The 15666-nt window shown below is 42.5% G+C and overlaps 1 protein-coding gene across 6 annotated transcripts in view; it reads left to right on the plus strand.

Annotated features, from left to right (window-relative positions):
- Positions 1–15666, plus strand: part of Sh3d19 (SH3 domain containing 19) — a 154824-nt gene that overhangs the window by 87808 nt on the left and 51350 nt on the right. For all 6 annotated transcript variants that reach the window (XM_021157571.2, XM_021157572.2, XM_029475567.1 and 3 more), the window contains one exon: positions 15355–15395. In XM_021157571.2, the coding sequence (XP_021013230.1) occupies positions 15355–15395 (41 nt within the window). The remainder of the gene's footprint in view (positions 1–15354; positions 15396–15666) is intronic.

Here is a 15666-nt window from a genome sequence, read left to right on the forward strand (position 1 = left end):
AGTCTGGATTGAATTAAAGGACATTTACACTGGCCTTTGTTTGTTAGTATTGGAAGTTAATAAGTATGAAGGCTGAGCCTCTTGGCTTGTGTTGGATTGTGTCATTGTTTTGCATTAAGACGACATAAATTCCTGTCTCATAATACCAAAGAGAAAGAGAGAGGGAGGGAGGGAGGGAGGGAGAGAGAGAGAGAGAGAGAGAGAGAGAGAGAGAGAGAGAGAGAGAAACAAGACTTAAATGGAATCTTACAGTTTTAAATGTCATAATTTTTAAACTTGGTAGTTAGACTAGAGGTCATCCACTCCGATAATATCAGACTACCTGATAGTATCAGAAATGGCATTACTTGGTATGATATGCTCACACAGTGAGTGTGGCAGGACTGAAGTTGGGTCGTAGACTTCTGGACTCAGTTCAGCCACTTTACATATGTAACAACAGTAGATCACAGGGCCTGAGCCTTGCACTCTTCTAGAGTCCTTATGCTGCCTTAATGCCTCATAGTAGAGGTGGGTTATCTCTCGCCACTTCTCTTGGTCTTTGCATGAACAAAAGGCTTAATCCCAGCATCTAAGTCAAGCCTCTTCTGGGTGGGGTCAAACCCAGACCCTGCATTCTACAACTGAGCTGCATATTCAGCCCCACTTTTATTGGTCTTGGTCTTCAAGAAAATAACCTTGGGGCCTACAAGGTGGCTCAGCAGGTAAAGTTTGATCCCCAGGACCCAGGTAGTTGAAGGAAAGAACATGACTTCTGCAGGTTGCCCTCTGACCTCCATATGAGGGAGTAACTACCCCATCCCCAATAAATAGATAAATACAATTAAAATAATTCAATGAAAACATAGCCTGTAAGGGGTTTAAGACAGGAGGATTGACTACACACACAGGTAAGGGATTGGAACACATACACATACACACAAGAGAGGGAGTTTATATGACCTCATGTCAGAAGAAGGTCAGAAGGATTATGATTTCAAAGGCAATTTCTCATACTGAAATGCATGCAGACACTTCCCATATGCTGACCTTATGACTTCTCCCTAACTCTTTGTCTTTAGTCATAGGCGCCATTCCGTCCTAGTCAATGTTCCATCTTTGTCAAAAGGTTTCCCTTGTCATAGATACTGGCTCCCCTCTATCTGTAAGATTTATTTAGTATTATTTACACATTTTGGGTTAAGTGTGGGGGATGGATACATGCATGTGTGTGCAGGTGTGCTCAAGTGTGGCAGCCAGGCTGGGTCGGGGGCAGGGCCATGGCTGTTAGTTTCTTCACCTTATTCTTTTGAGATGGTCTTTCAGTGAGCCTGGAGCTAGGCTGGCTGTTTGCAAGTCTCTTTTCTCCAGTCTTCCCCCACCATCCCACATACAGGACTAGGGTTACAGGTTCCTGTGGTCATGCCCTAGTTTTTACATGGATGCTGGGATCCAGGCTCATAGTTGCTTTGCAAGCATCCAAACCCATTGAGATGTCCCTGCAGCCCTAATTTTAAAGCCAGACAGCCACACTAGTTTGTTTTCATAAAGATTTCAGTAAAAGGTAGATTTTCTTAAAGTTTCGTTGAAATGAGTGTATCATTTCCTGGCCCATAATTTTCTGTAGGGTTAATCAAAAGTATATTTTAAAATCTTTATGTCTTTGACTCCAGTTAGATAAAGATACTAAGGACAAAAGAAAGTGAAGCAGGGACTTTTTATAAGCAACAACCTTTATTTCATCCTGTGCATTTAGAGCTGCAGCCAGTGCTGTTGGTTTCAGACCTTGTGAACTTGAACCATGCCTATTGCATATCAAAACAGAAATTTAGGGGCTAGAGAGATGGCTCAATGGTTATAGAGCACTGACTGCTCTTCCAGAGGTCCTGAGTTCAAATCCCAGCAACCACATGGTGGCTCACACTGTAATGGGATCTGATTCCCCCTTCTCACGTGCATGAAGACAGAGTGTTCATATAAAAAAAAATACATGAATACATTTAAAAATTTTATCTCTACATTTAATTTTATGAAACACTAATTTGATATTAAATAGATGTGCTGGAATTCCTGTACAATGGAATGTTAAAGGTGGAATTCACTTATATTCAAAAATAATTACTCACTTGTGAGGCAGAGGCAGGAGGATCTCTCTGAGTTTGAGGCCATCCTGGTCTATATAACAGTACCAGGCCAGCCAAGAATACATAGTGAACCCCTGTCTCAGAAACAATTATTGTATGTATTAGCATTTTTCTAAGTATTGAGGTAATTCATACTAATTATTAAGACATGTGAAATTTAATTTTTTTAAAAACTCCATAATTTTGTTGTGGCTGAATTATCTAAAATGCTACTGAGAATTGGCAATCTTAGCCTACTGACCTTGTCTTCATTTCACTAATACTTCCTTTTTTGTAGCTCACAGACCCAGATATATATACCTTTACCTGAGTTTGTCTGAGTGGTGAGCCTGCAAGTGGGTTGGCTTGACCCACTCCTCAAGATGGTTCTGACCTCATTTGGGAAAATACGTTGGTATTTGACAAGGAGTTTAATATCCCGAGGAACAACTTTGTCAGTCAGCTTTAAACATTCTTGTTACATTTATTTGTGGAGAGGGCATATGCTACACCTGGCCGGACCATGTAGGTCCTAGGGATGATGGCTTTTAGGATCCCAGGCTCGGCACATGCTCCACCCACTGCACTGTCTCCATGGCCCCATCACTCAGCCTACAGTGAGTCGGTGTCCTCACCTTTTCTGATACTTCCTGTGAAGCTGCTATCACTGCTGGCCTTCTTGTCATGGAGGTCCCACCCAATTTTCTTCAGATCTTGGCTTTCTGAGTCGTGGCTTGTGTGAGTAACGCTCAGGTTCTCACCCCATCATCTACAGTTGTAGTTCACCATGTGATTGCCCCCACCACACACTTCTCTTCCTCCTCTTCCTTAGAAGAGGAGAACCCAGGGTCCTCTGACATGATTCTGTGCAGACAGGAACAGCCGTAAATCTAGGGGGAAAGTTGTGGCCTTGGTTTCAGTGGGGTCCCTCCCTGTAACAGAATGTCCAGTGTTACCACAGTAGCTGTCATCTCATCCACAGCAGGAATAAAACATGGACTACAATTGAATATCTTCTTATCAAATATTCAGTGGCATCTAAGCCAGGATAAAATAGGCTGAATCACAGGTTGAGAAAATAGCAAAATAATAGATACAAAAAGCACAAAACCAATGTGAATTTCTATAGTAAAGACCTCCCGAAGCCTTTGGTTTACTAATAACATACATTTTGAAAATGAATTGAACCATGTCCTTGAAAAACAGACATTTCTTGAGAATGTTCTTCGCACTGGTAGCTTTGACCAACAATGTAAATGAGACATGAGTTCTTTCTAACAACACAAGGGTTTGTTCTCTTTGGGGAATCTCGACAGGAACTCCAGCAATGTGTAGGCACAAAACTTTTATGCAAATATTTAGAAATGTCTCCTTTGCATAAGCAAGACTATTGGGACTCCCACCAGCTAATTTCTATTCCTTGCAAAGCCACTGGAAAACCAAGAGCCCATCTGGTAGCTACAAGGACACTGGAATCCTGGAGTCCTTTAAAATGAAGGCCACTGCTAGCTACATGAAATGACCCCAGAGGCAGCGGCCATTTCTGGACTTGGGCAGCCAGAGAAGAGCAAGCTTTAGCATAAGAGTATCTTCATTCAAGGACAGCAACTGTTAATGAAGACTGCAGATAGTAAGACGGCTGCGGTTAAGCAGTCTTATGTAGTGAGGATATTTAAAAGCATCAAGAAGAACCAGGAAGGAAAACAAAGAGGAGAAGCAGGTATGGAGTCCATCAGAACCAGGGTGCACCATCAGAGAAGAGCAGGGAAAAGTTTCCAAATGTGTTCAAGGTCAGCCTCTGCCTGAGGGATGATGAAGTCACACTGGCCAGCCTTGAAGTAACTGGCCTGCTACACCAGGTGGCGTGCTGTGTCCTGTGTCTGTCCATCCCACCCTTCTTCCCTCCCGCACTGGAGGTGTGAATTCTATTCAGCCATTCTTCCCTAGCCTCACAGTGAAATGGCCCCAGGTAGTCTGTGCAGAAGCAGGAGAGCACACAGGACCAACCAGCACTTAGAAAAGGTAGACAAATTACTCAGTGTTCAGATGAATTAGTTTTTAAATCTCACTTTAAAACTCTCTGTGGTCCGAATGTGTCTCACCAAACTCCTTGCTCTCCATGTAGATGGTCTTTGCAATGAGGTCATCATTCTTTATTTTCTGTTTTAAGCTTTTAATTATTTATTTATCTTTTATGTGTGTATGGGGGGAGGGGGAGCTGCATTCATGTGAGGTCAGAAGATGAGCTTGGCTGTTGTCTTCCCTTTCCACATTGTTTAAGTGAGGGTCTTTTCTTGGTTCTTATTCTATCCCCCAGGCTAGCTAGTAGGTCCTCCCATCTCCCTTCGCCCACTGAGCCATCTGTCTCCTCAGCCCCACAGGTAGGAGCTTTAAGCTAGGATTGTGTTCTGAGGGCAGAGCCCTTCAACAGAGATCCTCAGCAGACACTTGTCACTTTGCTATGTGAGGACAAGGACAAGGCAGTCTCTATGACCAGGAAACAGGTCCCCATCAGATATGCAGTGCTTATTGTCACCTTGGCCGTGACCTTCCCAGCCTCCAGATCTATGAGAAAGAAAAATCCCTGTCAATTTTAATGAGCCAGTAAGTCTGTGGTATTTTTGTTGAAGCAGTCTGAATGAATTGATCATACATGCACACACACACACACACACACACACACACACACAAGAACCGACACATTTTTACAAATTTGCTGTTAGACACTGGCAATGTTAAGAATTATATTAACTCACAAATCTTTTTGATCTTCTGGCTCTATGTTGGTTTGTTATTTTATTTCAGACAGCGTCTCATTCATTAGCCCAGGCTAGCCTGAAACTCACTATTCTAGCCAAGCTGATTTTGAACTCAAGGCAAATCCTCTTGCCTGAGACTCCCAAGTGCTGAACTTATAGGCATCAAGTACCATGCCTGGCTTTAATTTGCAATGAAATAAATCACAAAATGGATGTGCTATAAGAACACCACCTCCTACCATGTTAATTTTGCTTGCTAGGTGTGCAATCTGCACCTCTTTCAAGGGGAGGCACACTGTGAACAAGCAAGGGTGGGAATATCAATACTGGAAAAATGGGCAGACCAGGGGGTCGACTTAGCATTTTGCTCACCGTCTACACTTAAAGTGATGGAAAAAAATGTGAGTGATGCAGATTTAACTTGCACGCGTATCAAAAGCAGGATAGTAAGCTGGGGCTCCGGTTCAGCAGTAAAGCCTAGGCATGGTGTACACAAGTCCTGGTTCTGTTTCAGCACGACAGACAGCGTTACAAAAAGAGCACAGAGTGATGCATGAGACGATCCTCCTCCGTTCGGGAATTATTGTTGGTGTCAGCAGCTATATTGTCAATGCCACTGACAACAGAATGAAAGCTTCCACAGTAAAACAAACAAGAAGGCTTCACCGATATAAACACAAAGGTGTTGTTCAACACACGACAGCAGACAGCGCTCTGTGCCTCCTATGCTAACCGAGTTGTCCTTCCAGGCATGTAATTATAGTGTGGCGCTACCATGCCACTGTGGTTCTTAAGCGTCATACATACAGTGGACACAATGCTCTGTGTAGTTTGTACATTGTTTTATGTGTTATCATGTGTGTGTGTTTATCATGTGGGCACACGTGTGGAGGCCAGAGGACGGCTTTGTGGAGTCAGTTCTCTCCTTTCACTGAGTTCTGGGAACCAAGCTCAGATCCCGAAGCCTCAGAGCAAACACTTTTATCCACTGAGCCATCTTGTCAGCCCGGTGAATTATTTTAAAATAACTTGCTGTGGCAAAAAGCAAAACAAAATAAATCAATCGGCTCATGTCAATTTTAACACCTTTGAATAATGAACATTATATTTAAGCCATCATCCAATCAATCACTATGTGAAATTAGCAGCCTGAGGTCAGATTTATTTACCATTATAGGAGAGAAAATCCCCTGGATCCAAAGTTGAATAATAAAATGACTCAGGGCCTGTATGCACTGTCAAAGCTGTTTACGGAAAGAAAATGATCCGTTCCCTAAACCACCCCTGCCGAGGTGTGAAAATAAGATAGAGTCAACAATCACACTCAATCAATCTGCAAACTTAGAATTTTTAGGATTTATGTAGTTTTATTTTATATGTATTGTTTTGCCTTCATGTATGTCTGTCTGTACACCATACATATGTGCTGTCTTTGGAGGCCAGAAGACAACTTTGGATCCCCTCTGAAACTGTAGTCACAGTCAGCTATGAACCACTGTCTGTGCTAGGAATAACCCAGGTTCTCTGGAAGAGCAGCCAGTGCTCTTAACTGAGCCATCTCTTTGGCACCAACACTTTAAAAAAATAAAAATAAAACACTTGGGCTGGCAAGATGGCTCAGCAGGTAAGAGCACTGACTGCTCTTCCAAAGGTCCTGAGTTCAAATCCCAGCAACCCCATGTTGGCTCACAACTACCCATAATGAAATCTGATGCTCTGTTCTGGAGTGTCTGAAGACAGCTACAGTGTATTTATAATAAATAAATAAATAAATAAATAAATAAATAAATAAATATTTTTAAAAACCATTCATGTAATTAGTATTTCTTGCGAGCATTTGTGGGGTTCCAGTTTTTCCTAGGTGCTGGGGATAGCTGTAAAAATGAACCACTGCCTTCAAAAGCTTTATTTGTGGGGAAGAGAAAAGTAAACAGTCAGTTAAACAAACAATTAACAAAACCTGAGATTTTAATGCAGACTAGAAGACAGGGACCACCTTCGGACACTTGGAACCTTTACAAAATAATTATCAAATATAGAACTAATTATGTGCAAGTCCAAATAAAATACATCTAAACAAGAGGCCATTGTCAGACTCAAAAACTAAGAAAGTATATCTTCTTCTCTGCAAATACAAAAAGATTGAATGACAATTCCTAGTAGCAAAACTTTACAGACATAAGTAGGAGAGTCCACCTTGCTTTCAGCAGCCAGAGCCAGAGCCATCCCTCAAAGGACCCAGCCAGTCCAGGGCAGGCTCATGCAGAAGCACTTGGCACACAGTCCAGTATTAACCTGAACCGGTAACCAACAATAACTCACCATAAGAGTGTCTAAACGCTATTTATCTGATGATGGTCCTTCCCACTTATAAATTACCAACAAGAGAAACAGGCTGAAATGAATCTGTGTACAGGTGTGCGAATGGACAGTTAGACCGGTTTGTTTTGGGGAGTTGGAGAGATGGCTCCAGCTGTTGGAAGCACTCACTGCTCTTACAAAAGACCAGGGTTCAATTCCCAGCACCTACACGGTGGCTCTAAACATCCTGTAACGCCTGTTCTAGAGGACTGAATGTTGGCTTCTGGCTTCTGAGGGTACCAAAAAAGCACATGAGCTATATCCATTTCTTCATATACCTAAAACAAAAATAAGTAAAGCTGTTTTAAAAAGTTATGTTTAGCCGGGCGTGGTGGCGCACGCCTTTAATCCCAGCACTCGGGAGGCAGAGGCAGGCGGATTTTTGAGTTCGAGGCCAGCCTGGTCTACAGATGAGTTCCAGGACAGCCAGGGCTACACAGAGAAACCCTGTCTCAAAAAATCCCCTCCCCCCAAAAAAATTTTTTTTAAAGTTACGTTTGGGGATAGAGAGATTGCTCAGTGGTTAAGAGCAAACTGCTGTTTCAGAAGAAGCGTTTGGCTCCTAGCACCCAAGTCAGGCAGCTAAGACAGGTGCCTAAGTCCAGCTCCTGAGGAATCTCAAGGCCCTGCAGGCACCAGTACTCCTGTGCACACAAACACACACACACACACACACACACACACACACACTACTAAAAATAAGCTAATCTGGAGTTGCAGAGATGGCTCAGCAGTTAAGAGCACTGACTTCTTCCAGAAGTACTGAGTTCAATTCCCAGCAACCTCATGGTGGCTCACAGCCATCTGTAGTGGGATCCGATGCCCTCTTCTGGCACATCTGAAGAGAGTGAGCAACAGTGTATTCACATACATAAAATAAATAAAAAACAATTTAAGTACTATAAAAATAAGTTAATCTTTAACAAATTACTTTCAAAGTAAGGTTGACCTTTGAGGGCAGAATGATACGTGCCACGTAATAGGATAGCCCCTATAGGCAGAGCAAAGACTCACCGTTGAGTAACAAACCACCTGTAATTATTCAACATCAGTCTTAGTTTTATCCTTCTTATTGATGAAATGACAGGATCAAATGCCTTTCCAAACACCACAACTGCTGTGTAACACAGCACATTCTGTTCTGTTGCAGGCAGGTTCCCTGCTGGAGCCAAGGCCACTTTCCAGAGATTTACAGCTGTTTCTGTCTGAGTGCAAACATGTCTAAGAACTGATTTGACTGAGGGAGGCAAAGCTAAGAAGTGAGCAGCTAGGGGCTCGGTGTAACTGTGCACACACCTGTAGTCTAAGCTACTTGAGGGGACAGAGGCAGGAAGATTGCTTGGTTGGAGACCAGCCTGGGCAAAATAGCAAGACCAAATCTTTTTGTTTGTTTGTTTGTTTGCTTTTTAGTTTTTGGTTTTTTTTTTTTTTTTTTTTTTTTTTGAGTCCGTTTTTTTTATTTTTTATTTTTTTTTTTGAGACAGGGTTTCTCTGTGTAGCCCTGGCTGTCCTGGAACTCACTCTGTAGACCAGGCTGGCTGCGAACTCAGAAATCCACCTGCCTCTGCCTCCGAGTGCTGGGATTAAAGGCGTGTGCCACCCCGCCCTGCAGCAAGACTGAATCTTAAAGCTTAATTAATAAGGTATTTTTAATTTTTAAAGACTTTTTCTTCTGTGTACAAGTGTTTTGCATCCATGTATGTGCATGCATCATGTGCACACCTGTGGAGGTCAGATGAGGGCATCAAATTATAGACAGTTGTGAACTACCGTGTGGGTACTGGAAATTAAACTCGGGTCCTCTGCAAGAACAGTCACTCAGCCATCCATCTGTCCAGCCCCATAAAAGGTATTTTAAAAGTTATTTTGATGTGGGAAATACTGTTGTCCTTGTCCTTTTGTTTGGAGGGAGTGGTAGTTTTGAGACATCTTCCTCCCTGTGTGGCCTGTGCTGCTTCCCAAGTGCTGGGGTTATGTGCCTCTATGCCTGTCTTATTGTGGTGTCTTATAGTAACTTAGGCATTTTACTTCCATCGAAGGTGTAAGAAAATTACACCTCCTAATTGTGTTACTTCCTTTGTTTTCAGAAGTATCAATAAATACTTTGATCGATTTCAAATGCTAAAAATGTGTATTTTTCTTGTCTTTAAGAAAAAAAAAATGCTTTCCCTCCCTCTTGGTAGTTTTATTTTAGTCTTGTGAAGGATAGGGAAACATAAACTCATGTTTTCAACCTGGTTTCTTTGCCTGTTGTTTTCTGTTAAACCCTCTGGTCTTTGAGCAACTTTATATCAGTCATAATGTTTGATATATTCTTTCTGTAGAATATTGTACTGATTGATTGGGGTGACTCTAGTCTTGTCTGAGCAGTACGGATGCTGAAGTTAAGAATTCTCCCTAAAGCTTGCATGCATGCACACGCCCTTGTGTAATGTATTCTGTTGCTAGCCCAATTCCAAATGTCAGCTGTTTCTGGAACTTCAAGTTTTCTGTTACTGAATTTTTTATTTTTTGCTACATCATCAGTAGTACCAGAGACCTGTGCTAGGAATTTCTGTCTCCTAGATTTCAATATTGGTTGCTTCAAAATGGGTTAGAAACACTGTCAAAAGAAGGGCCAAATATAACAAGGGGCAGTGTGAAATATATTTCTCTCTTCCTCTCATTCTTCTTACTTTCTTCTATTATCTTTCTTTCCATGTATGTGTATGTCGTGTATAGGTGTGTACATATGTGTTTGTGTGGGCACACATGTGGTAAGGGGTGTTCTTGCACATTAGTGGGCCTACGTATTGAAATTTGGAGTAAACCTCAGTCACTTTCCAACCTATTCACGGAGGCAGGGCCTCTCAGTTGAACCCCAAGATCACTCATAGGTAGTCTAGCTTGCTCAGGTAGTCCCCCCTCTGCCTTTGGAGCTCTGGGATTACAAGTGGGTGTCACGTGACCCAGACTTTTACATAGCTCCTGAGGTTGGAACCCTGGTCCTCCTCTTGGTGCTTACACTCTAACCATGGAGCAATCTCCAGCCCCGCACATCCTTTTGTCAATTTTGTTTTTCTTTTTTAAATATGTATGGCTGTTCTGTGCATATTTGTCTGTGTGTATGCAATGCCCACAGGAGCCAGGAGAGGGCATTGGATCCCTGGAACTGGAGTTACAGATGCTTGTGAGCCACCATGTGGATGCTGGGAATTGAACTTTATTCCTCTGGAATTGGCAGCCAGTGCTCTTAACTAATGAGCCGGCTCCTCAGCCCCACTTCCATCTCTTTAACATGGTCTAAAGTTGAAGTAGTCTGCCAATCAGATACAGATATCTGCATGAGTTTCTTTGACTTTTCAGTGTCTCTATAGGAACAGAGCTAATCTCTGGGGGTTATTAGAAAAGAGGGAGTGCTTATACCTATTATTTATTTATTTATTTATTGTAGAAATGGTAGGACTTTAGGTATAGACTGTAATGAAAGAAATATCTGCCTTTAATTTTTTGTTTTTTATTCTGACCACATGACTACTCCTGGTTCTACTGCCCCCGCCCCGACACATTTTATCTGATGCAGTCACAGCGGTGTTACTATATGTTACACATAGCTTGAAACTAGCAGTACATCCGTTTTTACCCTGTTCACTGGAAGCTAGCAGAGTCTTATAATGAGAGAAAGAAGCTCAGAGAGTGTGCAGCTAAAAACCACAAGCAACTGTAAAGCAAACGCTCCTGAAATTCTGTGACCTGGCATGCAAGTTCTCCTGTCTGTTACCAGTGTTGGAGTTAAATGTTAAATGGAGTACCCATGTTAAAGGCTGGAGTCTAAAACACCCTTGTGTAAAACGCCAACACTGCCACTCTTCCACCCACTGTTGGTAATGAGGCCAATCCTCCAGTGAGTGCCACATGCATGCCAAGGCAATGTCCCATGTGGAAAGTACCTCTTTATTCTCCTCGGTTCTGGCAATGGATTCAGGGCTCAGGACACGTGAGACACATGCTCTACCACTGAGCTATAGCCCCAGGTAATTGCATTTTTTGAGCCAAGGTCTCACTGTGTATCCCAGGCTGGCCTTGAAACCGACATCCTCCTCACTTCACCTCCTCGGTGCTGGGATTACAGGCATGTGCCACCGGCCCCAGTGAACAGTTCCTGTTTTTAGACTCAAGACACTTTGGGCAAGATGTGCCTATGACATGGCGTAACTGGGTATTGATCCCAACAAGACAAACCCAGCGGCAGGATTTGAAGATGTGTGCTAAGTGGGTGGAATCACTGGAACTAGCTAAATTATATTTCTTTCTCCCTGCAAGTGGGATTAGGCTCACATCAGTTCAGCAAGCACATGATTCGGTTCCACTGAATTGCTCTGTGAAAATAGGGAGAGGCCATTATTTCTCCTTGAGGAACCTGCAATCTAATTAGGAAGTCAAGACATGCATGTATTTAAAAAAGAAATAGAGAGAATTAGGAAGGACGGGGTAGCACACTCCAATTTTAAATGTTCTGTAGTTCTAACAGTTGAAAGCATTTTCCATGATCTTTGAACTTTATATAGAATTTCTTTTTAATAGACTTAAAGCAATCTGAAACTAAATGTTCAGAACCCACTGATCTCCGTGGCCATTTTGTAGAACACATTCTGGGAGGGTGACCTAACAGAACAGAGGACTGCCTGTGGTTACAATAGGAATAAGAACATGGTTCAAAAGTACAAAAGTCTGTAGTTCCCTTGATGCTCTAAGAGATGAGGTCTACAAGAGGTACACGTTGTAAAACTTGGAATGTTTGCTAAATGGAGAACAATAAGTCCAACTGGCAAGAAAATATTTGTATTTTCAAGATAGGGTTATGTAGCTCTAGGTCAGCCCAGCAGGTGCTGACTCAGTAGCTCTGAAAGCGTCAGCCTGGTTGGGCTTGGAGCACAGTTGGTAAGACGCTTGCTTGAGCATCATGGATGAAGCCCTGAGGTCAATCCACAGTACCGTATAATCCAGGTGTAGTGACACGTGCCTATAATTCCAGCATTCCAGAGATGGAGATGGGAGGATGGGAAATTCAAGGGCATCATCAACCGCATAATTAATTTGAGACCAGCCCAGAACACATGAGATTTTATTGCAAAATCAGTAACAGCCACAAAAATTCAGCCACGTATATAATGAACTATAGAAATTTCAATATCGGAAAGTAGAGTAGGAAATACACATTTTTTTTTAAATCTGTGCCAGCTCTGTGCTAATATATTTTCACATCATTTGCCTTTAAGTCTTGGCAGGCAGCCAGAAGATGGACATATGTTGGCAGAAAAGTAGCAGGAAGTAAATTGAATGGCCCGCTCACAGGAGTGGAAGTAGGTCTCTAGCTGGCTGTAGGTTTGTACCCTTTCTGGACACTGATGTGGCTCCAGGCAACACATAGACACACCCCACCCTGCCAGCCTGGCTCTCCCCACAGATGTGTAGCATGTGAAGAGAACTTGTTGAAATTAGCTGTACCTATCCTTTATATGATTTGTTTATCTTTGGAAAAGATGAATATTAAAGTGTCTGGTGAAGCTGGTATTGTATCATTGATCCTTTTAAAGAATTTTTCTACTTATTCTTTGACAACCCCATACCTGTATACACTGTATCTTAATCATATCTAACCAAAGCCGCCTCTCCCCCAGGCCTGCCCCTCAACACAGCCCCTCCCACCTTGATACCCTTTTCTTTCTTTGTATGACCCACGGAGTCCAGTAGTGCATCTGCATACATGGGGGTATTGATCATAAAAATTAGAAATTGGCTTGTTAGTAGTAACCAAAAGTGAAGGCATTTGAACTCAAATAACTTTTCCTTTCAGATTCCAGACATTTAAGTACACAGGGCCTTAGTTTGATTTTGTAGCTTTAGTTTTGCTTTACTTTGTTGTTTTGTTTGCTTGTTTTTAGTTTTGAGGCACAAGCCTGCCAGGTAAAGGTGCCCCATAAGTCACTATGAACTTGGGCTAGCCTCAGACACACCAGCAAGGGCTGGGATTATAAGTGTGCCCATCACTCCCAGATTAGAAATTCTTTTTTGTTTTGTCAGCATTTTTAATTTTAGGAAAAGCATCCCTCAAGGCTGGAGATGCAGTTCAGTGATAGCACGTGGATGGGCACATGACATGTGTTGGTCTCTGGAGTGCAGTCAGCCCCTCTGGTGTGGAAAGCCACTCCAGATGGATCGCATTCGTTTTCTTTGTTTCATTTTTTTTAAGGATGGAGTCTCATGTTACCCAAGTTGGCCTCAAACTCATTCCATAGCCGAGGGTGAGCTTGAAGCTCCTTCTGCCTCCACTTCCAGAGTAAGAGAGTTACAAGCCTGTGCTTCCACATTCAATGGATGTGGGGCTAGAAATCAAATCCTGTGCTAAGCCCCACTCTGCCACTCACATCCCTGGGACCCCGTTACAAGGCTTTATCTCCTACCTCTTAACTGTGAAGCTTATCAAATCTTAGAACTTGAAGACCGACTCTGCTCAGCTCCACTTTCTCTTGCTCTTCACAGTTCATCACATCCAGCCCAGCAGATTGTGATGTGGCATTAATTTAGACTATGAGAATATCACTTTTCCTTTATATCCGTGGAACGGAATACTTGCAGAACAGTGCTTCCTTTCCTCTGTTGCATAATTATTGCTTTAAATCTAAAGTTACTACATGGTGGTTCGGGTTCCCTCCAGCACACGCGAAACAGAAACACGAGTCATTCCATAGCTCACCTGGGTTCTTCTGGGGGACGCAAATCAGGCTAACCGTAGCTCTGTTTATAACATCACAGTTCATTGGTGGAAGGCAAAGGGGCAGGTGATAGAGAGCATGTGTGGACAGGATACAAATCCATCTCCAATGAATGCGTTCCTGTTTACTTGATGGCAGCAGGGCCCTTACAGTCTGGTTTCCTCTAACCAAGTCCTCCAAATATGGGTTCTTGGGAGTTAAGCTTCTGATACATGCTTTATAGGAGACATGTTTAAGCCATAGCGATTTTATTCTTAAAGAGCCCTCCTTTAAATAAACTGATACCCAGAAGGCTCAGTTTTCCTGCTTATGAAACAAGGCATATTTTTGAAAGAACATAAATTTTAAAGCGAGTTTCTTATTTAGTTGGTTGCTGTGAAAAGATCCCATGACCAAGGCAACTCTTACAAATGGAAGCATTTAATTGGGGGCTTGTTTACAGTTTCAAAGGGTTAATCCATGACCATCATGGTGGGACGCAAACAGTCATGGTGCTGGAGCAGTTGCTGAAATAACATCCTGGCCACAGGCAGAGAAAGATGGATGGACAGACAGACAGACAGACTCTGGGCCTGATGTGGGCTTTTGAAACCTCAAAGCCCACCCCTAGGGACACACCTCCTAATCCCTCTCAAACAGTTCCAGGCCCTGGTGACAAATCATTCAAATATATGAGGGGGAGGGGGGCATTCAAGCTACCATAGCAAGTATAACTTTAAAAGAACATTCTAAAAAAAAAAGAAACCAAATTGTCCCTCCCGACTCAAATCCTCTCATTAAACTGATTGTCTCCCCCCCTCCCCCCAATGTTCCAAAGATCATTTGATTTGAATAGAAACAACGCTAGCATCAAACACTTTGTAGCTAGCGAGACTTGGCCAGTGCATGGGCACATGGGAAGAAGGGGCTGTCACTCTTCCAAGAGCACAAAGACAGCAGGAAGCCGCAGCCAGCTGCTGACCAGAATCCAACAGAAGTAGAAGATTGCTTTGTTGGGTTGAGGTGTTTTAAAGCCTGATCTAAAGAAGAAACTGTTGGCCCTTAGGTTAAATTGGTATTCAGATAATGTATTTAGCTGCTGTAAGGTTGTAGGAGAGCTATGCAGGGCTCTTGTGAGCATCGTGTGATAATACTGCCTGATGAGGGGGAGTGTCCAGGGTTTTACTGGGAGATGTAATTTGTAGATTTCTATGAAAGCAATTTTAAGGCATCGTAATATAAAAGGCAATTTAAGGTTTTTCATTAATTTTTGTTCTGTAAAGAGGCCAGTAACTAATGTCTTATGCCCCTAGAAGACCCGGCATTGTGTAAAACTATTCTCCACAGGATTGATGAATGTGTAATACATTTTCTCTCTCTCTCTCTCTCTCTTTCTAGCCAAGGACCCCTGTCATCCATTAGAGCGGTAATCAAGAGATGTAAGTTTGTTTTCTTCTGTTCTGTATTTTCCTCTGTAGTCATTATAAATGATGGTTGAAATTCCCAGCAAGTGATTGTATATGATGAATCTACCAAGGACCCAATACGTATAGCTTCTCCTAAGAGTTAATCATGTATTTTCGACAGCTGGTTTTTTTCACTATCATTGCTTGATAAGCCAGTATCTCAGAATTATACTTCCCTCATACAGTCAAGCAACTTAAATCTGGAGCCAGGCATGGTGGACATGGCTATAATCCTAGCACTGGG

Source organism: Mus caroli, chromosome 3 (genome assembly GCF_900094665.2).
Source record: "Mus caroli chromosome 3, CAROLI_EIJ_v1.1, whole genome shotgun sequence".
NCBI classification, from domain to species: Eukaryota; Metazoa; Chordata; class Mammalia; order Rodentia; family Muridae; genus Mus; species Mus caroli.